Source organism: Eucyclogobius newberryi, unplaced genomic scaffold (assembly GCF_026437365.1).
Source record: "Eucyclogobius newberryi isolate DKJ021-1_F unplaced genomic scaffold, fEucNew1.0.hap1 SCAF_2, whole genome shotgun sequence".
In the NCBI taxonomy this organism is placed as follows: Eukaryota; Metazoa; Chordata; class Actinopteri; order Gobiiformes; family Gobiidae; genus Eucyclogobius; species Eucyclogobius newberryi.
In genome coordinates this window covers 37,582,030-37,605,122 of record NW_027315834.1, presented here as the reverse complement: position 1 = coordinate 37,605,122, position 23,093 = coordinate 37,582,030, and the positions used below count along the sequence as shown (strand labels likewise).

Sequence of the window (23,093 nt, the reverse complement as noted above, 5' to 3'; positions counted from 1 at the left end):
AGGAGGACATGGAGGAGGTCATGGAGGAGGTCGTGGAGGAGGTTGTGGAGGTCATGGAGGTGGTCATGGAGGAGGTCGTGGAGGAGGTCGTGGAGGAGGTCATGGAGGAGGTCGTGGAGGTCATGGAGGAGGTCGTGGAGGAGGATGTGGAGGAGGACATGGAGGAGGTCGTGGAGGTCATGAAGGAGGTCGTGGAGGTGGTCATGGAGGAGGTCGTGGAGGAGGTCATGGAGGAGGTCGTGGAGGTCATGGAGGAGGTCGTGGAGGAGGACGTGGAGGAGGACATGGAGGAGGTCGTGGAGGTCAGAAGGAGGTCGTGGAGGAGGTCATGGAGGTCATGGAGGAGGTCATGGAGGTCATGGAGGAGGTCGTGGAGGAGGTGGGTCTCTCTCAGCGCACAGTTCAGTCTGGACAGGGTGTAAAGTGTGAGGAGCAGAGCAGAGGCAGAGCAGCACCTCCTCTTCTCTCCTCTACCTTCATCAGCTCATGTCACTCATCTGCACCAAACTCACACTCAAGAGACAAGATTCCTCGTCATCTCGAGAAACGTTATCAGGATTTTGCTGTATTCGCTCCTTCGCCTCAAGAGATGTTTTTGTCGCTTAATCAGCATCATTTTTGTTGTTAACATTATATTCAGTGATAGTTTAACTTAGTGGACAGTTTGTGGACAGTTTGTGGACAGTTTGTGGACAGTTGGTCAGTCATGTCTCCACTGGACAGAGGCCAAACATGTAATAATTACTGGAGCCAGCAGGTCACATAAGGGAATGAGTAATTTTGAGCAAAGTGTTTTTAAGGTGATGTATTATTATCATCTGCCCTTTAGGTGCTGCACACAAGTGGACAATGTGTCTTGCCCAAGGACACAGGGACGGCAGGCACCGAGTCAAGAGGGATGAAGCCATTCCTGTTGAAGGTAAACACAAGAGGATTACTTTTCCAGCGTTCCTCTAATCTTTATGACACATTTACATTCCAAGCAAGGCATTTACCATCAACTCAAGGGGTTAATGAGTCGAACGTGTCCCACATGAGCAGGATCCTTCCTCAAATACTCACGTTACTGTGTAAAGAGCTGTTTGTGAGCGTCTCTTGTCCACCACATAGAACCTGGAGTTGTGTTCCCGCTCTTTCATGCATGTCCAGGTCACTCTGAATCATCATTACTGATCCATCGCTTTCTCCAGCGCTGAAGAGTCTCTGTTCCACCCAGTGACATCATGAGGTGGTGAACAAAGCGTACACTTGCACCACACTCTAATACACATTTACTGTTTTTACTTCATTTAACTGCTCCACCCATCACGTCCTTGCTTTAAATGCTCAGAAAAAACATACCATATTTTCCGGACTATAAGTTTTGGCCGGGGTGCAACTTATACTTATATTTATACTTATATACTTTCACTTATACTCCGGAGCGACTTATATGTGATATTATTTGTTATTTTCACACTTGCAACCACGTTTCATACTTCAGTGCGACTTATATATGTTTTTTTTCTTCTCTATTGTGCATTTTTTGGCTGGTGCGACTTATACTCCAGTGCGACTTATATATGTTTTTTTTTTTCTTCTCTATTGTGCATTTTTTGGCTGGTGTGACTTATACTACGAAATACTGTACTTTTACTTGTTTTCCCTGCATACTTATTGCCTACATTATGATGTCGCTTTGAAACATTACATTTCAATAAAATACACCAAATACTACACATGCTTCACGACCGTTTCATATGGATCTTTCTGCGCCAACACCAATCAAATATTTGTTTTGCTGTTGTGGCTGATAACCAATATTTGCAGATAGTGATGATAAGATAACCCCAGAGCAAAGCCCACACACATTAGCTTTTTAAGTTTTCCAAAATAAACCATAACAATGCATTCATCTGAAGTACAAATTGTGTTTCATTTTGTAAACATACAGACACATTATTTAGCCTAATTGCTCTTATATTTTTCTTTTCAGTCATTAGTTTGTTCAAAAAGACAACTCTGATGCGTTGAGGATCAGCTGGGAATGAAACGTGAGCACAAATAGACGTAAACGTAAGGAAAAAGAGGAAAGTGTTGGTGCCAAATCAGCTCAAATTTCCATGTCAGACCAATTCTGCTGCGTGAGAAAAGCTTCCCATGTCACCGATATTTGCAGCCCATAATATCCTTTCAAAAACATATTTAGGCCACAGAGCTGGGTATCACAAAGTCCCTCATGACACAATACACGATACATGGCTCAAGATAACACAATGTATTTTCCGGAGTATAAATCGCACCCGAGTATAAGTCGCATCAGCCAAAAATGCATAATAGAGAAGAAAAAAACATACAAGTCACACTGGAGTATGAAATGCAGTTGCAAGTCTGAAAATAACAAATAATATCACATATAAGTCGCTTCAGTGTATAAGTATAAAAGTATAATTATAAGTCGCACCCCGGCCAGAACTATGAAAAAAAGGTGCGACTTATAGTCCAGAAAATACGGTAATATCACAACATACATGTGGCAATACATTGCACATGATATTTAGCATTTTATCACTATTTTTAGCAAAGTATGTTGTATTCAGGCCCATTCGGTTTATGAAATACATTTAATCCAATCGGAGCAGTGAATAAGCCACTGGCAGTACATTTGACCACATATTTAGTTGAAATAGAGCTGGAGGAATAAGAGTGTTGAGGCTCTGAAGTGTTTGCTGTGGATAATGTTTGCCTGAATAATCCGCGCTGAAGACAAAGTTCTTCTTTTATGGCTCGTTATTTATTGTCTGCAGCTCGTGCTTTTTCACGACACGGAACATTTAAAAAGGCGTCATGGTTACTGTGTCTGTGACATCAAGGAGTTTCGGTTAGGGATGTGGAGATTGTTCAGTTAATTGAAGAGAAAATGAAGTCTTAAATCTCCAAAAATAAAAAAAAAATAGACTTAAATATAAATCACTTATTTTGTATCTGTTTTGGTCATATTTACCTTATTTTGTCTTTCAGAAGGTTCATTTTTGTAAATCCGCTCCCACACTTGAGGATTATGTTAGATAACGAGAATGAAAGAAAAATAAAGATTTAATTGTTGTTTCATAACAATCTCAATAATCGTGAAAAATCCTTAAATCGTGATGTTTTTTTCTCACAATAATCACTTAAATTTGATTCCTCGACATCCCTAGTTTCAGCATCATCATTCATCCCATTTCCTTCTGTCTATTGTGACAGGCTTACCGCACCGACCCCGTAACCACAGCGACCGGCAGCTCCCTCCTCCCCTTCCTGCCCTGCTCTCAGCCCCCCCCCCCCGTCTCTCAGCGGGGGACCAGACCGAGCCCGTGATGCTTTGCGGGAGGAAGCAGGAAGCCGCCAGACAGCATCACCCTCAATGTGGAGCCGCGGAGAGCCGGGGCTGCGGTGCCGATGCCGGGGCAGGTAGCGGGAGGCGTGGGGCAGCCGGCGGCGGCGCCTCCTCCTCCTCCTCCTCCTCCTCCTCCTCCTGGACGTCCTGCGGGGAGTGATGGGTCGTGCGCGGGTGAGTGAGCGGGCTTTTGTTTTTGCCTGTCGGACGGAGGGATTTCAGATGTGGGCCGGGACAGACGGAGGCGGCCGGTGCGGTTTTAAAGGAACAGTGATCCTGAGAATGTAACGGAAAACACATTGTATTAGACGGCATCATTTATAGACTCGAAATACAGTGCGATGGCAACTCAAACCGCCTCGTCCGTGGGGCTTGGAACGTTTATCTGAAGAGCACAACGAGTAATTCAAAGTGCTTTATAGGACAAGGAAAAGATGCATTCAAATCACAATACAAACAGCAACAAATGCAAATAATGATGGCTTTAAAAGAGAAGAGTGCATAAAACATCCTTTCGTGTCATATGCTAATTGTTTTTAGCTTGGATTGTAACATTGTCAGAGCAGAAGCCTGTCTCACATCTTCAAGAAGACTGTTGTGGATTTTAGCCGCAGAAAAAACTCAAAACGCAGAGTGAACAGCTGCTCGGGTCGTGACAAGTAAACGTAGGACTGTTGCCATAGCAGTAATTAACCCTTTAACACAACGTATGATAGTATGATATGAAAAGTCCTCAAAATGCTGGATGAAGTGCTCAAAATGTTGGATAAACAAACAGGAAGCTTGTCAGGAAGTGAATAGATCTTGTCGCATAAAAGTCTCGCAAACAAACTCTGACAAAGCCGTCTTTGAGGCACGAGTCACGGAGCAGCCCACTCGCACTAAAGCACAGGCCTGTTCTTGTCTGGAAGAACAAACTTTCATTCAGAAATCAGAACTGTCTCTATGGTATGATCTATAATCTATCATCTTCATTAATAACATCATCTGCACATTTAGCCTGATTTAACAGAAGCAGTGGTGACACTTCTCTCAGTGTCGCCTGATGTCAGCTCACAAATATTGTCAGATAAAATATTCATAAATTCAATAATTCTTGCCAATATCTGCTCAAATGTAACTCTTTTGCATGTGTGTCTTTTAGCGAAAATACCCAGAAGCAAATGTACAGATGTTTTATACCACTAAATACCGTATTTTCCGGACTATAATTCGCACCTTTTTTCATAGTTTTGGCCGGGGTGCGACTTATACTTATATTTATACTTATATACTTATACTCCAGAGCGACTTGTATGTGATATAATTTGTTATTTTCACACTTGCAACCGCATTTCCTACGTTTTTTTCTTCTCTATTATGCATTTATAGTCTGGAAAATACGGTATACCAGGAAACCAACCAAAGGCAAATATAGATAATTTAGCATATATTCAGAAATTATAAGCAGCTCTACGACTCTCGCACACAACACAATTCCCACGTTGAATACAGATTAAATCATAAAAATAATATCATGCGAAGTCAACGTTAACGGCGTTTCCTCACAGTTGTATTTTTGATTGTTTCGTGCACGTTTGAGAGGGTGAAACTCACACCTCTCGGACACTTCCTGTTGTACCCGCACACCAGACCACATCTGAGCACGTCAGCAGCACTTTTACTGATGACTCTGGTTATCCTAATCCTGTAGAACTACATTTATTCTCTGTTTGCCCTGCAGTACACACACACACATGACACTCACATGACACACATGACACACATGACACACATAACACACATCCAGGTGTTAATGTTACAGGTTAATGTGACCACTTCAGTCATGCTGCTTTTCCCCACACAGCTGACATTCTCATACAGCCTATATCAGTGTAAAATGTATTGGGTTACTCAGCTTTGTCACTTTAGCATGTGCATTTCACAACTTTAATCCGAGTAGAATATTAAAAGACAATCATTTCTGCAAATAGCACTTAAACTACAGTTCTAAATGAAGTACAACACGGATAAACATGTAAACCATGCCCCAGCTAAAGGCACATTTCCACATTTCGCATTTAGAGAGATGTCCGGCCCATTTTCTGGGACTGGACCAATAGCACGCGGCTCTTCCCCTGTGGGACTTATTCATTCACGGGCGGTCCTCCTCACAGCTCGTGCGACTTCAGACCCGACTCCGCCGCTCGGGGCATTTGCTCAGCGCCTCCGTCTGTCTCCGAGCCACTGATTCTGCAGGTGAGGCGCGTGTTTGCACCGCTCCCGACCAGTGTGCGCTTTCAACACATCGTCTCTCAGATTCGTGTCGCACCGTATAGTTTTAAGTCGATTTGAACTGTGAGCCTTGTGAGTTTGGTACGTCGCGTTGCATCCACTGAAAGGTAAATAATCAACCTGTCGACTTGGCCTGTAAATGTCTAAAGCCGCACTAATCTTATTGTCATATTATTATTATGTTATCGCTAAAGGTGAACTATGAAACTTTTATGGTGGGAGAAAGTGTGGAACAAAGTCAATGGTTGAACATAGTGAACCTTATGGATGGTTTTATTGCACTAAAATGTATGTTCTTAACTTTATGGGCGACTTTCCACCTCCAGAATGTTACAAACTCTGCTTTTAAGTTGTAAGTCGTTGGCAAAACGCTATAATAGTTATTTGTTTTTCTCTTTTTGTGGTAATCTTTTGTGGTAATCTTTTGTGGTAATCTTTTGTGGTAATCTTTTGTGAGGGCACAGACAGCAGTAAACCGTCCTCTGGCACTTCATTTAACCTGTTAAAACATTAGTGAACGTGGAGGTGAATGATCTATGAGTTGGGAATAGACAAACATTGACAGTGCGGTTGTTGCAGCAAATACGATTCAAGAGTTTTAATCTGACTTGTTTAAAGGGGACGTATTGTGCAAAATCAACTTTAATGAGCTTTTAACCTGGTCACGACAGCGTTCCCGCCTCTTTAGTTCATCAGAGTTGTATTTTGAAAGTGATCCGTCCTGTATTGTCCTGCAACTGAGGCCCGAGTGTTTTCACCCACCCCCTATCCCCGCCCACATCCCTGTACTCGGCTGTGATTATGTGAGAAATGAAGACTCCGATTCTTACACGTAGGATGCAAATGTCCCATAGACACTTTTCAAAACTAAAAAACATGTAAATGACAATCTGCGGCTTGTTACGGTGAGACGTCGCTATGAAGAGGCGGGGCTTATCAGTTCTGCAGGTTTGAACAGGAAGTCGATGAATTTGTTTCTATTATTAAGCCGCTTTTGATCAATATTTCAGTTTACAATTAAAAAAAAAGGTAAAATGACGATGTTTTTATGTTAAAGTTCAATATTAAGCACTGGGAGAAAAGCTTCATAGGTCTCCTTTAAGATTGAATGTAACAGCTTCAGCATCACAAACGTTTGACTCTCCAAAGCTTAAGAATGTGTAGATTTTACCTCAAATCAAGAAACACAAAATATCAAAAAACGTTCCTCACTGACGACTTGATTAACTCATCGGTCTGACATAAAAGCCGCTAAACCATTCACCATTAAAAGCCTGTTGTACCACATGATCAAAGGGCGAGTCATTGATTGGTCACGGAATCTAATCAATTGTTTCAGGCTGTTCAGAGTTGGTCGCTACGGCACAAATGGTCAGGTTTTGGTTTCAATGGTTTAAGTTTATCTCGTAAAGCGACAATTCTGCGAGAGAGAAACCTTCTTTGTGAGTCATGTTTACGTCGTCCTAAAGTCACACACTGTAGTTTCAAGTATATTTACACATATATCACAGTATCACATATATTCACTGCGCTGCAAGAGGAGTTAAAATCGTTTGAATTCAGAATTGTAATCTTGATTTGACAAATTTGACAAAAGGAATATTGTTATTTTGTTGTTGTTGTTGTTGTTGTTGTTGGGATATCCCGATAACAATAGTCAGATATTATTTCAATTTGATGCTAAAAAGTGGCTTGTGCAAACACATATTTGTGAGCACTAGTTGTATATAAGTGTATTTGCCTTTGCAGTTTTATTGTATATTTTGTAATGTCTGATGTGTGTTTTTATGTGTTTTCACTTCTGGCAAAGGGACAACTAAAGCACTAAGATAACTGGCACATTCACATTGTTTGGTGTTGATTAATCTGCAATGTTCCTTTTAAAAGTTGAGGTTTAATTATCAGATAAATGTGAAATGTCTGCCAAAAATTCAGCAATATCGCACTTTACCCAACCTTTATTTTCATTTTCAATCAGCTCTTTTTTTAAACCACATTTTTTGCTATAAACAATAATAATATATTGCCCACCTCTAATTTGGACTATAGTTTATATTTATTCAGTTTGTAGGTTTAGACCTCTGGCTTATACATCACTATATAAAAACAAAAAACAAATAGAGTAAAACATCTAGTGCAACATATTAAGATAAGATATGCCTTTATTTGTCCACACATGGGGAAATTTCGGTGTTGCAACGCAAGTAGATACAAGAGAAAAAAAACTGTACAGAACCTCTCATATTCTTAATAGGGAATAGAGGGAAAAATGAATGAATTAAAAGATGAATAAAATAAAAATATAAAAAATATAAGCTAACTGCTTAAAAACAAGATTGATACTGTGAACCAAAGCCGTTTTCAATGTTATTAATATAATTTGTGCAAAATATGGCTTTTTTTAAACAAACAAAAAACAGCTGAATCCCTGTGTTTTGCAGCTGGAAGTAATAATTACAGCATTAGTTGTTGTAATGCCAGGGCCAATCTGCTGCTGCTGGACTGTTTTATGGCTGATATGAAGAGCTTTATCACCAGGAGACACAGCTGCTACTGAAGACTGTTACGTCGGAGCGAAAGGCCACCGTGTCAGCTCCTTGACTGAGATCCAGCATTGTTTTTGTTGAAAATTATATTATTCCATTGTATCGTGACATTTCAGTGAGATAAATGTATTACGACTGGGACCTAGAGGCAATGTAAACCTTTTGTTTATTGCTGTTTTGGTTAAGAAAAACATAAACAGGCTTAATTTAATTGATCTTCTACCTAAGGCTGTGAAGGGAAATTAGATACATTTTTATTGTTGACCAAATTAGATTTTGTGTAATTCAAATCAATTTCAGGCTATGTTGCCCTGTGTTGTTAGATGTGTAATTCTGCCCTTCCCTTGTGACCGGTCGGCCCCGAACAAAGGGCCCGGAGCCCTAACTCTCAGAGCACACTCAGAGGGTCAAAAGCCTTCAGACCCACAAAGCTTGTGCGGACTGGAAACCCCCATGAACCCTCGAGAGGAGAGTATAGAGCTGACGAAACCCATTCTCCTCCTCCTGAATACGAGGCTCGACTATCGGTCAGATGCTCCTCTCTAGTGTCCTTGAATAGACCTTACCAGGGAGGCTGAGGAGCGTGATCCCTCTGTAGTTAGATCACATCTTCCCTCTTCTCAGACAGACCATTTTTGACACTTTGTACCACCCTACTGTTTTGTCCTATTGGGTTTTAAGCTGGCGATCGGGTTTGTGAGTAAACTGAGCCGACGATCTTTCATGAAAAACTATTCTTTAAGCTAAAATATGTCGGTTGAAAAATGTTCCAGGTCAGTTTTTCCTATTTATTACATCTGCTACAAATGTGACTGGCCCCTGACATGTGCTGTGACCCCAACATGATGTCATCAGTCTAATAATGCACCCAGTTCTCATCACTTGTTGCTCACCGCTTCCCTCATGTGTTTCCAGGACCACCTCTAACCACTTCATCCTCCCCAGAACCATGGATCAGCTCAAGACCTCCGATTCCTGCCCTGACCCGCCGCCGCTGTTGGAACGCCAGCTTCGCCGGCGCTCATCGGTCGTTTCCCGGCTCAAATCCAAAGTGAAACACGGAGTCCACTGCTCCATGTCCAAAGTGCGCTCCACCCTGACCGGCTTCTTCCCGGTCGTGCGCTGGCTTCCTAAGTACAAGTTCAAAGAGTACGTGGGGGGCGACGTCATGTCTGGGCTCATCGTGGGGATTATCCTGGTGCCGCAAGCCATCGCCTACTGTCTGCTGGCCGGGGTGGACCCCATTTACGGCCTGTACACGTCATTCTACGCCAACATCATCTACTTCCTCATGGGCACTTCCAGACATGTGTCAGTGGGGATCTTCAGCCTCATGAGCCTGATGGTCGGACAGGTAATGTACATGTTACATCCAAATGATCAGGTTTGAACGCTTCAGATGATGATAGTTTTGGACCAAAATGACGTACAGTGAGGGTGTGTTTGAAGACCAGGTAGTGCAAGAGAGCAACAAAGTACAAAAGAAAAAGTACTGTATATTTTTAGGTATCTGTACTTTACTACTTTTTACTTCACTACATTTGAGAGCAGTGTCTGTACTTTCTACTCCACCAATTAAATTTTAACTGGACTGTTTTTAAACACATTATGATGACAACGTGCCTGAAGGTTTTGACTTCAAGACAAATACTTTGAGCAAACAAAAATATATGAATAAAAAAATTATATAATAATTATCAATATAATTGATAATTGTAATTAATTCAGTTCTTGCTTAAAATCAGCACACATCTGTATCAAGAGCACTACATAAGTTTCAAAATGTGTGTGAAAGTACATCTTTCATTCAAACGGGTATTTTAATACTTAAAGGTTGAATGGACGATTTTTTGGGCCCAAATCTGAGTCTTATTTCCTCGTGGCGTGGACTGCTAATTAGTCCTGCCACGTATCAATCATAAAACGCACCTACTGCTCACCTGCAGCCGCGTGTGGCTCGTCCCCACGAGAGCAGCACGTTTCCGCGTGTCTAAGCGTATTGATCTATCATAATATAGTTCCCTCAGTGTACGGGCTAATAAACAAGCGCATGTGTGTGTTGTATCAGTCCGCACGGGGGAGTGGCATGCGCACTTCCACCTGCGTTCTCAAATTACCGGAAAATTGTCCATTACGCCTTAAGTAAAGTATTTTTTGTGGTACCGTCTTTGTACTTTGACCAAAGTGTTTTTTTTTTTTTTGCTCCCGTCTCTGTACTTTTACTTAAGTAACAGAATGGAGTACTTCAGTAGTAGTTCTTTTACTAAATATAATCAGAATTATCCTAACTATATGCAATACCGTCATATTCATGTGCAATTACTGTCATACTCATACGCAATAATGTCATATTCATGTGCAATACTCATACGCAATAATGTCATTCATGTGCAATTACTGTCATACTCACACGCAATAATGTCATATTCATGTGCAATACTCATACGCAATAATGTCATATTCATGTGCAATTACTGTCATACTCACACGCAATAATGTCATATTATGTGCAATACTCATACGCAATAATGTCATATTCATGTGCAATACTCATACGCAATAATGTCATATTCATGTGCAATACTCATACGCAATAATGTCATATTCATGTGCAATACTCATACGCAACAATGTCATATTCATGTGCAATACTCATACGCAATAATGTCATATTCATGTGCAATTACTGTCATACTCACACGCAATAATGTCATATTCATGTGCAATACTCACACGCAATAATGTCATATTCATGTGCAATACTCATACGCAATAATGTCATTCATGTGCAATTACTGTCACTCACACGCAATAATGTCATTCGTGTGCAATACTCATACGCAATAATGTCATATTCATGTGCAATTACTGTCATACTCACACGCAATAATGTCATATTCATGTGCAATACTCATACGCAATGATGTCATATTCATGTGCAATACTCATACGCAATAATGTCATATTCATGTGCAATACTCATACTCAATAATGTCATATTCATGTGCAATACTCATACGCAACAATGTCATATTCATGTGCAATACTCATACTCAATAATGTCATATTCATGTGCAATACTCATACGCAACAATGTCATATTCATGTGCAATACTCATACGCAATAATGTCATATTCATGTGCAATACTCGTACTCAATGTCATATTCATGTGCAATACTCATACGCAATAATGTCATATTCATGTGCAATTACTGTCATACTCACACGCAATAATGTCATATTCATGTGCAATACTCACACGCAATAATGTCATATTCATGTGCAATACTCATACGCAATAATGTCATATTCATGTGCAATACTCATACGCAATAATGTCATATTCATGTGCAATTACTGTCATACTCATACGCAATGTCATATTCATGTGCAATACTCATACGCAACAATGTCATATTCATGTGCATATAACTGATGTAAATAAGAGTGTTTACTTTACCACTATTATAATACATTTTTATTTTTTCTCTCTATTCCTTATTAAGAATATGAGAGGTTCTGTCTATAGGAATTTTGTTTATAAGAGGTTTTCTATTAAGGTTGTTTTTTTTTTAGAGCTTTCTATAAGTTATCTGTTCTCCTACTTCTGTATCTACCTGCGTTGCAACACCAAAATTTCCCCATTGTCTTATCTTAAATCTTAAACTATTTGTCACAACTCAAATTTGTCTATTGATTTTATTACATTAATTTAAATAAATAAAGACTTGATATGTTCCTCCAGGTGGTGGACAGGGAAGTGTTCCTGGCCGGCTTTGATACCAGCGAAGACTCCATATCCAGACTGGACGTGTTAAACGGCTCACTGGACGTCAACGTGACGACCAAAACCATCGAGCTGTTTGGGCTGGAATTTGAGAAAGAGTCTTATGCGATTCTGGTGGCTGCGACGCTGACGTGTTTGGCCGGTATTTATCAGGTGAAAACACGAGTCTCATCTGTGATTACAATGAATGTGTGTGTAACTCGTGTGCCCGGTCAAACTATTATTTATGGCAGTGAAAACACCTTCACTTTTGTTTAGAATAGAACTATTTACAGAGACTTTCTAACTAAGAATACATTTGAAAAATAAAATGACACGTAAAGGAAGTAAATCCCGGGTGACCACCTAAAATCTCCTCAAAAAGTAGTAAAAGTGGGACAGGTTGTGCAATTTACTATGTGTACGGCAGTTTTGTAGTAATACATTGTAAACAGAAAGCTATTGTTTGTACCCTATTTTTGAAGATAAATCACTTTTTAATTATATTTTGAACACAATATTTGTAATACATTGTGGACACATTTTAAAAGTGCAACTTCCCACTGTTTTACATACATTTATAGCTCATTTACATTACATTTTAGACAAAAAGTTTAGGTAAATATAACTTGCAATTCAACATTTTAAAAATGAATACCGTATTTTTCAGACTATAAGTCGCACCTTTTTTCATCGTTTTGGCCGGGTGCGACTTATACTTATATTTATACTTACTTATACTCCGGATCGACTTATATGTGATATTATTTGTTATTTTCACTCTTGCAACCGCATTTCATACTCCAGTACGACTTGTATATTTTTTCTTCTCTATTGTGCATTTTTTGGCGACTTATAGTCCGGAAAGTACGAAATATACAATTTTTAATCCTAAAAACACATTAGAAACATTTTTTTGCATCAGCATTTGTAGTGCATTTGTGTCTCGTTTTTTCTTACGTAAAAAAAGTTTAATATTTGCACATTTTTTAAACTTCTATACTCAATATGAAACTGTTGTTCTTTCCTTAATCCATAACTTCCTTCTCTGTCTGAGTTTTGTTCCTCAGTGACTTTATACATAATCAGAGCGGTTTTAAATGTTACTAGATCAGTTCACTTCAAAAACATTCTTTTAAAAACACAGTTACTTTCAGTTTGTCAAAGTGCTGTATGAAGTACCGCCAGATTAGTCCCGGCAGAGATAACAGCAGCACAGACACGTTATTTACTGAACCTTTTACTTGAGGCGTGTTTGTTTCCACTCTTCAGGTTCTCATGGCAGTTTTCCGCCTGGGCTTCGTCTCCGTTTACCTTTCTTCTCCCATGCTGGACGGTTTTGCCACAGGGGCCTCCTTTACCATCCTGACCGTCCAGGCGAAGTACCTCCTGGGGCTGAAAATTCCCCGTCACCAAGGCCCCGCCGTCGTCCTGGTCACATGGTTCAACATCTTTGCAAACATTCACAAGACCAACTTCTGCGACCTCGTCACCAGCGCCATCTGCATCTCCGTTCTGGGTAATTCAAGGCAACTCGAGCCTTTGCCGGGACATCTTGGTTTGTTTTTTTCTGTTTTAGGACAATTATGTGGTGACGGTGGCATAGGTAAATCGGCAGCGACTTGGAACGGAAAGGTTGCCGGTTCAAAACTGTGTGAATTGTGTGTCGTCAGGAGGTGAAGAGGCTTTGAATGTGACTTTCTTTACATTTGTATATAAAACAGAATATAGCAGGGGTCTTCTTCCTCCAGAGATATACTTCTACATAACTCTTTCAGCGGTCGAACTAGTGACCTAGTGAGCTAATGGAATCGATTTAAAGAAAGAACGATAACAATTTAGCGGTGATGGATTACAGTCTGAGGCCTAGAAAACATTAACCATTATTAGTGCACAGCTAGGTAATTTAAGTAAACATTAACAATGGTAATAGACATATGATTCAGCACAATATGTATGAAATATGATTCCTGAATCCTTCACTGCTTGTAAGTTGTTGGAGAGCCCAGAATACACTTTATTGTCCCGAAACATTTGCCGCCACAAAACATTAAGAATAACAAACACTCAGAAACAGCAGATACAATATAGATTGTAGATTCAGATTTAGAAATATATAAAATAACAACAAAGTGCTTGTGATAGTTAAGTGCATTATAAATGTAGAAGTGCATTTGCTTGTCAAGTTATTGAGAGTTCAGCAGTTTAATTAGGCTAAAAGACAGTTTGAGACAGTTACTATAGATTTGCTTATAACTGCGATATAATGCCTCTTAAACTTAATGTTTATGAAGTGTTCCATTTCTGCAAATTACAAAACAGAAGCCTGTTCTAAAACACGTCGTCACACTTCAGACCTAGTGTCAAACCAATGGGAATTTTGAGATGCTAAATAAACTTAGTGTTAAGTCGGCGTAATCCCTCATTCGTCATCGTAGAAAAAGATTCAGTTGTAGTCGTCTGGACACTGTTTTAGACCAACAAGACGTTTTAACTCCAACAACATAAAGATGAATAATAATGCTAAATATAGCCGCAAGCGGCAATGATCGGCCCTCGCCACGCCGCCGCCACACCGCCGCCACGCCGCAAGAGGAGGGGGCGCTAACGCGCCCCAATTGTCCTTTTATCACGCCTACTGCTGAATCTGTGACGCTGTCACATGTTCTCCCCTTTGTTTTACCATCAAAAAGCAATTTTATTTTGAATTCTTGGCAAAATGTGCGGCTTTGCCGCACAGACACCGTGACTCTTTGAATGAAAATGTGGATAACTTTTGATGGTCCTGAAGATGAGTCTCACCAAATTTCAGGTTAATAGGGCTGACGCCCTGGGAGGAGTTTGTGAAAGTCTAAAGTGTAAACATGTTCTGGCCCCATTGGAATAACATGGGAGGTTTCGGTCATCGTTACGGCAACGCCATAACAATTATGACATGGGTCTCATTGACTTTTTTGATGGGGATGCTAAAATTGAGTTGTGTGTCAAATTTCATATAATTTCGCAAAACTAAACATTTAACCTCCATATAAAATCTGTAGGGGGCGCTGTGGCGCCAAATGAATTTATTTCACTTCAAGTAGGTTTAGGGCAAAGAGTTTAACAACTGATTCTAATTTGACGCAATTCGGACTTTATCTGCGCAAACGGCAGAAATTTTAAATATGGGAGATTTCTGAAATTTTAGTTACAGTTTGCGGCTTCGCCGCACAGAGACCGTGAGAGGTATCAATGTAATTTGGATAACTTTTGATGTCCCACTCCTCAGTAGCATTTTCACCAAATTTCAGCTTTTTAGGGCCAACGCCCTGGGAGGAGTTCGTAAAAGTACGACGTTTGGAAAGACTCCGAAGTCATGTTTAGCCATTTTTGAAGCAATATGGCCGACATTTGGTTCGGGGGACGGCGTTGCCGTAATAATATTTTTTACTTCTCTTGTCACCATCTACCTCTGCGCCAAATTTCATGATTCTACGATCAGATTTTTTTTGGGTCATTTCCCATCTCTCAATGCATTTTTGGTACATTTGGTGGCGCTGACGCGCCAATTTTTTTTATTTTAGAAAAGGGAAATAGCCAGAATGTAGAGAGGCACGATTTTTAGAGGTGTGCAAATTTTTGTGACTTTTCGTCAATGTTCACTGGGTGAAAAATAGGGGGGTTGGTCCCGAGAAGAAGAAGAAAGAAAGAAAGAAAGAAAGAAAGAATAATATTCCGATGCGAAAACAATGTTTCCCATTTTTCAAATATCATAAACTATACATTTTCGGAAAGCGCTCGCGCTTTCCTACCTCATGGTGTGGGTCCCTGGTCACTGACGGGTACTTTCGATAATTTTGAGTGGGCTCCGCCCACTTTGTGTTTTTGGCCCTCTATACAGTAATAATGTTCAATTTTTGCATTACATGCTTATATGCACGGAACATGCAAGAGATGGGGAACGTATTCGTGAGCTACTTAGCGCAAATGAGTGCTTTATATGGGGATGACGACCGCGAAGCGGTCGTCATCCCAATGTAAAGTGCTCGTTTAGTGCGAACTTTTGCACGGGCTTCGCCCGTTTACAACGGTAATGTTCCATTTTCCTACAACTAATTAGTATGCACGGGGCGTGCATGAGTGGAGGAGTGCGTTAGTGAGTGTTTGGAAGTGGGCGAGCGCTTCGCGCTCGATTTCGTGCGCACTACGTGCGCACTTTCGCAGCCGTGCTTCGCACGGCCTTACGAGATTAATAGGCCTCTCGCCAGCTTGTGGCGCTCGGGCCTAATAACATGCTACCTTCTGTTGTAGTGGCCGGTAAAGAGCTCCAGGACCGTTACAAAGACCGCCTGAAGATCCCTCTGCCCACTGAGCTGGTGGTGGTGGCAGTTGCCACGCTCGGCAGCCATTTTGGAGACCTGAACGGTAAATACAGCTCCAGTATTTCCGGGCACATTCCCACAGGCTTCATCCCCCCGAGAGCACCCAGCATCGACATCGTGCCACAAGTAGCTCTGGACGCCATTCCACTTGCTGTCATCAGGTGACTCTTAACTGCTCTTTTAACTCATTTCGATATTTTAAACTTTCTTGAATTAACAGATTGTTCTTTTCTTCTCAAGTTTTGCCTTCACTGTGTCACTGTCTGAGATGATGGCTAAAAAACATTGCTACACGGTGCGACCAAATCAAGAAATGCTGGCGATCGGCCTCTGCAACATCATCCCGTCATTCTTTCACTGCTTCACCGCGAGTGCTGCTCTGGCCAAAACCATGGTGAAGGACTCCACTGGCTGCCAGACACAGGTGACTTTCAACTCAAACTGAAAACATGACTTTTTACACATCAAAACCTTACTTAAAGGCGTAATGGACGATTTTTTTGGCCCAAATCTGAGTCTCATTTCTTCGTGGCGTAGACTGCCGATTAGTCCTGCCACGTATCAATCATAAAACGCACCTACCGCTCACCTGCAGCCGCGTGCAGCTCGTCCCCATGAGCAGCACGTTTCCGCGTGCCTAAGCGCATGGATCTATCGTAATATAGTTCCCTCAGTGTACGGGACAAAATTAAGACAGAGAAAGACAGTTCGAGCTGACTCAGAAGAGACGGAAATCTCTGGGAAACGAGAGATGCGATCCGTCTGGCTAATTATAATAAACAATTTTTGTGCGTCCCCACAGGGGGAGTGGCCTGCGCACTTCCGCTTGAGTTCTCAAATCGTCGAAAAATCGTCCATTACGCCTTTAATGGTAGCAACTGCAGATTATAGCTTTAGTTTATTGCCATTGTCTGTGAACAATTTACAAACTAGGAACTTGCTTTAGTGCAACACAAAACAATGTAGAGTATAGACTGTGCTAAAATAATATAAAATAAGGGCATGCCAAATAAAATAAAAGTGATTTAAACACAATACAAACACAAGAAGATCAAAATGATGCCAAACTGCCAGTGCAAAACACTCACCCTAGATCCACATGTTCAGGTGCATTGTGGGAATCCAAAGGATAATTTTCATTTAATTATTTACAAGACAATAAATTATCCCATACGGTTCATGTTCAGACATTTCTGTGCCAAACCTCTGCCATTTCAAGCTGTTTTTAAGCAGTTTTTCACATAGTGTTTGTGGCTCAACCAATCACAGCCTTTGCCTAAGTGCCCGTTCACATCTCAGCAAGAGCCGCAAGCGTCCTCATTGGCTTTCAGGTGCGTTGATTTGACGCTGGACTCTAAATCCGCTTTAACACAACACAGTGCGACACAAAAACCAGGCATCGCATCCTAAAACATCTTTTATGACACTAAATGAAAGACTGAATTTCTTAATAGAAATTATAATTGGGCTCAGCATAGACTTCAGTTACAGACTTCCTGACTGCGAGTGTATAAAAATATGGCCACCGTTTTGAATGAGAAATATAAATAGATATTTTCTGTACCAGGTGTCCAGTCTCATCAGTGCCTTGGTGGTCCTCCTCGTCCTCCTGTTCTTTGCGCCCTTCTTCTACGCTCTCCAGAAGTGCGTCCTGGCGTGCATTATCATCGTCAGCCTGCGGGGGGCGCTCAGGAAGTTCAAGGACGTCCCGGCGATGTGGCGAGCCAGTCGGGAGGACACCGTGGTCTGGCTCGTGTCCATGGCGGGCACGGTGCTCATCAGTGTGGAGCTGGGGCTTCTGGTGGGCATCGTGTTCTCCATGAGCGTCGTCATCTACAAGACCCAGAACCCGAAGGTGAGACGCTGTGGGCGGAGCGGGCGAGCCGCTGGGGGTGGAGCGGGCGAGACAATGTGGGCGGAGCGGGCGAGACGCTGTGGGCGGAGAGGGCGAGCCGCTGGGGGCGGAGCGGGCGAGCGAGACAATGTGGGCGGAGCGGGCGAGACAATGTGGGCGGAGCGGGCGAGACAATGTGGGCGGAGCGGGCGAGACAATGTGGGTGGCAATTGTTTTAATCTAGTACCTGACGACCAGCGTTAATTTGACTAAAAAGTTTTTGTCAATAATTCTTTTTAGTTTCAGTCAACCAGAAAAGGTACATTTTATTCTAATTATGATAAGATGTATTACAAAATGAACTCTGCTGAACATAAAGTAGATTTTTTCATATAAAAACAATTTGGAATGTTACTTTTCGTCATAGTTTAGATTCACTGGTCAATAGTGATTCATCATAAATCAATTCATCGTGGTGTCTTGGTCGACCAACATTTGTTTTTTCAAAGTATTTTGGGGTGATTTTAAAGGAGTAAGTCATCTTTGAGACGTGGGTGTGTCTTTTTACTGATACACATGAATATACTGTTTAATTCATCACTACTCACCTGGTTTCTGGTTTTCTGGTTCATGGTTTTGTCTTTGGGTAAAGCCGGTATAATCCCTCATTCGTCCAGAAAAACCAGCGTAGAAAAACCTTCAGTTGTAGTTGTTCGGACGCCGTTTTTGAAAAAACGTTGGCCAGCGTGCTCCTTTTAGAATTGAGTCGACTGCAGCCGGAATATTCAAAAGTCTAAGTATCCCGGCGGAGGACGAGAGGGTTGATGTTCAGTACAATATGGAGGAGGATTGTGGTCGTTCAGAGTAAACACCTGCTTCATATTTCATCCCATTATTGAAGTAAATCAGTTTATACAGTAATGGAAGACTTACATTCAACATAACGTAACACTCCACCGTGTCACAATAACGACTGCATTCACATATTGTTCCATAAATGAGAGAAGGAACAATATTTTCAGGGGTCAATATTTACCGTGGTGCCTTTTCTGTTTGTGTTAGTAGAGAATTCGCGATAAGATTTGAGCTGTTCAGGATCAGATAAGAACCTTCCAGTGCTGATAATAGACACACGTTCAGGTACACAGTGTTTTGTTTTGCTGAAGTAGAAGCAAGATCAGGAAATTCCTTCTTTTTAACTCAACGTTTGTATCAGTGTCACGTCAAATTAGTTTCTAGTTCATGCACTGCTGGTTAGTGTTTGAGCAGAGTTTGGTAGAGTAAACATTTACGATAATATTACTCAAGTAAAAGGGAGTGAAATGAGTAGTGAGCAACAGTTTAGTCAAATGTATTTAAAATGAGTTTGGACAGCCAAACACTATATGCAAAACTGTTTGTTTTTTTCTATTGTTTTTTGTCACTTTACTCTCTCTACATGTTGGTTTTCATGTGGAAACAACAAAATGATCCCGCTGTAATGTTTCTTTTATTATTTAATTGAATTTGATGCATTTTTCTCCCACAGAGGCATAAAGATGACCTCTTAAAGTTGCACCAAACTTTACAATCTCGTACTTAATAAAATTTGGACAAAGGATTTGTTGAGATCTAATTTGGAGCCTGATTTTCATTAAAGTTTTAAGTCTAGATATGCAAAATCTCCTCATACATACACGTACATTTCTTTGTATCTAAACTGTAAGCAAAATGAACAAAGAAATGTCCCAAATAGGTGCAGTTTTGGCCGTTTTTACACATAAAATGCCTTATTTCTATGTAAAAATATTACATGATGAAAAACTTGTCATACAAATTGTCCTTACATTTATGTGAGTAAACTACAGGAGAAGTTTAAAATGTATATCTTTAAATGTAAGGTTTTGTCCTATTCACCTACAGATTCTGCTATTTCCAAGGAATAACCACAAAAACAACTGCCTAAAGGTAAAATGAAGCATTTAATCGTTCATAAAACACTAGAATTATTCACAGTGGGAAGAGAAACCACAACTTTCACTCAAGTTCAAATTACTGTCACTTCAAACCTCAAAGTAGAGGTCTGAAAACTACTCTGAAAAGTACCATTTGAATGGACCTGAGGACCACCCCCCGCTGCATCCTCCAACTTTTCTTACACAACTTAGACAAACTGCTCAGAAAAGCAAACGGAGCGAGCGTTTCCTCCGGCTGAGCTGCAGAACAGAGCCTTTCAGGTCGTCTTTTGTCCCAGCGGCAATTCAGCTGCAAAATGTGGACTTTATGTAAATGAGTCAGCAGCGTGAGGGGCTTATTTAGAGCCCCTGGCCCCCATTGTTGCCATTCAATGTTCTTCGTACTGTGCAAAACTCGAACACTATCTACAGTAGATCAACGTAAACACCAACTGTCCCGTGTCTCTTTCAGGTCTCTCTTCTCGGGCGGGCCTGCGACTCCGACCTTTACGAGGACGTGGACGAATACAAAGACCTGCTGCCGCCAGCTCGAGTGTGCGTGCTCCGCTACCAGGCCCCGCTGTACTACGCCAACAAAGACGCCTTTCTCAAAGCCCTTTACCGGCGCGTGGGAGTCGAGCCGTTCCTGGAGCTGACCAGGCGGAGGAAGCAGCAGAAAAAGGCCAAGCTGTCCCCCAAGAACGCCAACGGTGACCAAAACGCCGGTGAGGTGGTGCTCGGGCTCATTCGCGGCGAGCTGGACTTCCACACAGTCGTCCTGGACTGCTCCGCCGTCCCGTTTGTCGACTCGGCGGGCGCGGCGGCGCTCAAAACGGCGGTGAAAGAGTACGGGGACATCGGGGTCGGCGTGTTTCTGGCCAGCTGCAATACGTCGGTGATAGACGCTCTGCGAAACGGAGGGTTCTTTGGGGAGAGCGACCGGCGCATGAGCCAGTTATTGTTCCACACGGTGCACGGGGCGGTGGAACGTGCCGTGGCGGGTGAAGCGGCGCGAGGAGAGGGCAAAACGGCCACGTCTGAGGCGTAGTGGGCCGGCGCTGAAGTTACACACTGCAAATGTCGGGGGGGCTTTAGGTAGATCGTTCGAGCAAAGTTTGTGTTTTGAACGACTGTGGAAAAGACGAGTTCATTTGTAAAACACATGTCGCGTTTGTGTTACTGTTCTCATGTCAAATCGGCATAACAATGATATCAAGATCATGATTTGATATTTGTATTGGATCAGATTATATTTTGGCAAAAAGCAAAGTCTCGAAGTATATTTTGCGTATCCGTTTTTGCAGATAAACTCTTTGACGGTGCTGACGGTAGTGATTATAGACAGAACAAGCTCTGAAACTGTTCAATGCCAGGTTTAAAAAGGAGCAGGATCTAGTAACAGTGTCTATGTAAAGGTCTGATCATTATCTGATTTCTGATCCGAGTTTTCAGATTATTGAAACGTCGTCTGATTTCTGCCTGATTGTTGTTCTACTTTCTTTAAATCTAACTTTTTTTTTCCCCACCATTTCCCAGTCAAAACCTGATCAAGTGTGAACGACCTGAATGAAATCAGATTACTCACACCTGTTTAACTGTTACGCAACATTTTATTAATCATACACATACTTTTGTCCCTTTTCATAATATAAATACAATAAAGAAAAAACAATTATATAAAAGTAATACAAGTAAATAATAATATAGTTTTAACAAGTATTTTCTATCATTTCAATAATCTGATTAATCCAGGAATCAGATAATGAACAGATTTTCATAAGCATAGTCACTGTAATCCAGGAATCTGAGCTCGTATTTAGTCGTTTCACGTAGCAATTACCAATCTGACATTTTGTTTTAGCTTCTGTGGTCATTTATATTATTATTATGATGTATTATTATTTCTGATCTACATGAACTTTTACATTCTCGGAGAGGAAACGAATACAGACTGAGCCGCATTGTTCACAGTAGTGTCAGGATTGTCTCTATGTAAATGTGCACTGGTTTTAAGCAGCTTTAACATGTTCATTTTAAAAAGGCAAAGAAAACTATTTTTAGAAGTTGTCTTTTTACAAGTGAAGCAAATACTCATCATTTTACACTTCGACTTTGACCCTGCCAGAGACAATATCCCGCCCAATCACAGGCGTTTACGGTCCAACTCTCAAACGTGCGTCCTTCCCTGTGGACCTCTGACCTCCACACGACCCCGACTGTGGTTACCGTGGTCACTCTGTCACTCCAGGCTCATCTCGGACACGTGCGACTCGCGAATCTTTAACGTTCCCGAGTACGAGCCGGACGGAAGACGTTTTTTGCGACGCTAAAGATTAACTTCATTTCAGTGTTATTGCCACACGTGGACGGTTGTCTGCCGTAAAACTCATGTCATTTTTACCGACAATATTAAATGTACACGTGTACGAAATGATCTTGTTGCACGACAGTCACGTTTGAAATCTATTTTTACTTTTGTGTCTTTTGATAACATTTGACTGATGCTGCCTTAATGTGGAATACTTGACCCAAATAAAAGAGTTGTGTAGTTTTTACAGTCGAGTAAAGAAAGATTACATACAAGTATAACCTACACTGTCTACACGCACACCAGAAATCCCATCATTATCCAACTTCTGGAGTTATCAGATTATTGGAATGTCATCTGATGTGAGCAATCAGATTTCTTTCTGATTGTTCAGGTTTTGACAAGGAAAATTTTGCACAAAAAAAAGGGAGAATTAATGAGGAGAATGAAGACAAAAATGAAAGCGAAAATGTTAAAGATTGAAAGCGTTATTTTAAAATGTACTTGTATTTGTACTTTGTTGTCCAAACACAACAGTTCCACTAAAAAAAAAACACTGATAGAGTTGTTAATGATCAGATTTGCGATTTGCATTTTAACGACTGATAAAAACACTGAAATATGAGCGAACAATCCGTGCATTTCAGACGGTTTTACGCAGAATAAGAGGATAGTTTGTGGGAGTTATTATGGCACTTGCAAATAAACTC

At 41.1% G+C, this 23,093-nt stretch overlaps 1 protein-coding gene across 1 annotated transcript; it reads left to right on the top strand.

Annotated features, from left to right (window-relative positions):
* Window positions 1-5,534: 5,534 nt before the first annotated feature.
* slc26a1 (solute carrier family 26 member 1) lies at window positions 5,535-21,144 on the top strand. The gene is made up of 8 exons (XM_072455238.1): window positions 5,535-5,596; window positions 9,094-9,532; window positions 11,926-12,120; window positions 13,219-13,465; window positions 16,237-16,468; window positions 16,548-16,731; window positions 17,875-18,162; window positions 20,548-21,144. The coding sequence occupies exons 2-8, from the start codon at window positions 9,128-9,130 to the stop codon at window positions 21,121-21,123; spliced, it is 2,127 nt and encodes a 708-aa protein (XP_072311339.1). The 5' UTR covers window positions 5,535-5,596; window positions 9,094-9,127; the 3' UTR covers window positions 21,124-21,144.
* Window positions 21,145-23,093: the final 1,949 nt, after the last annotated feature.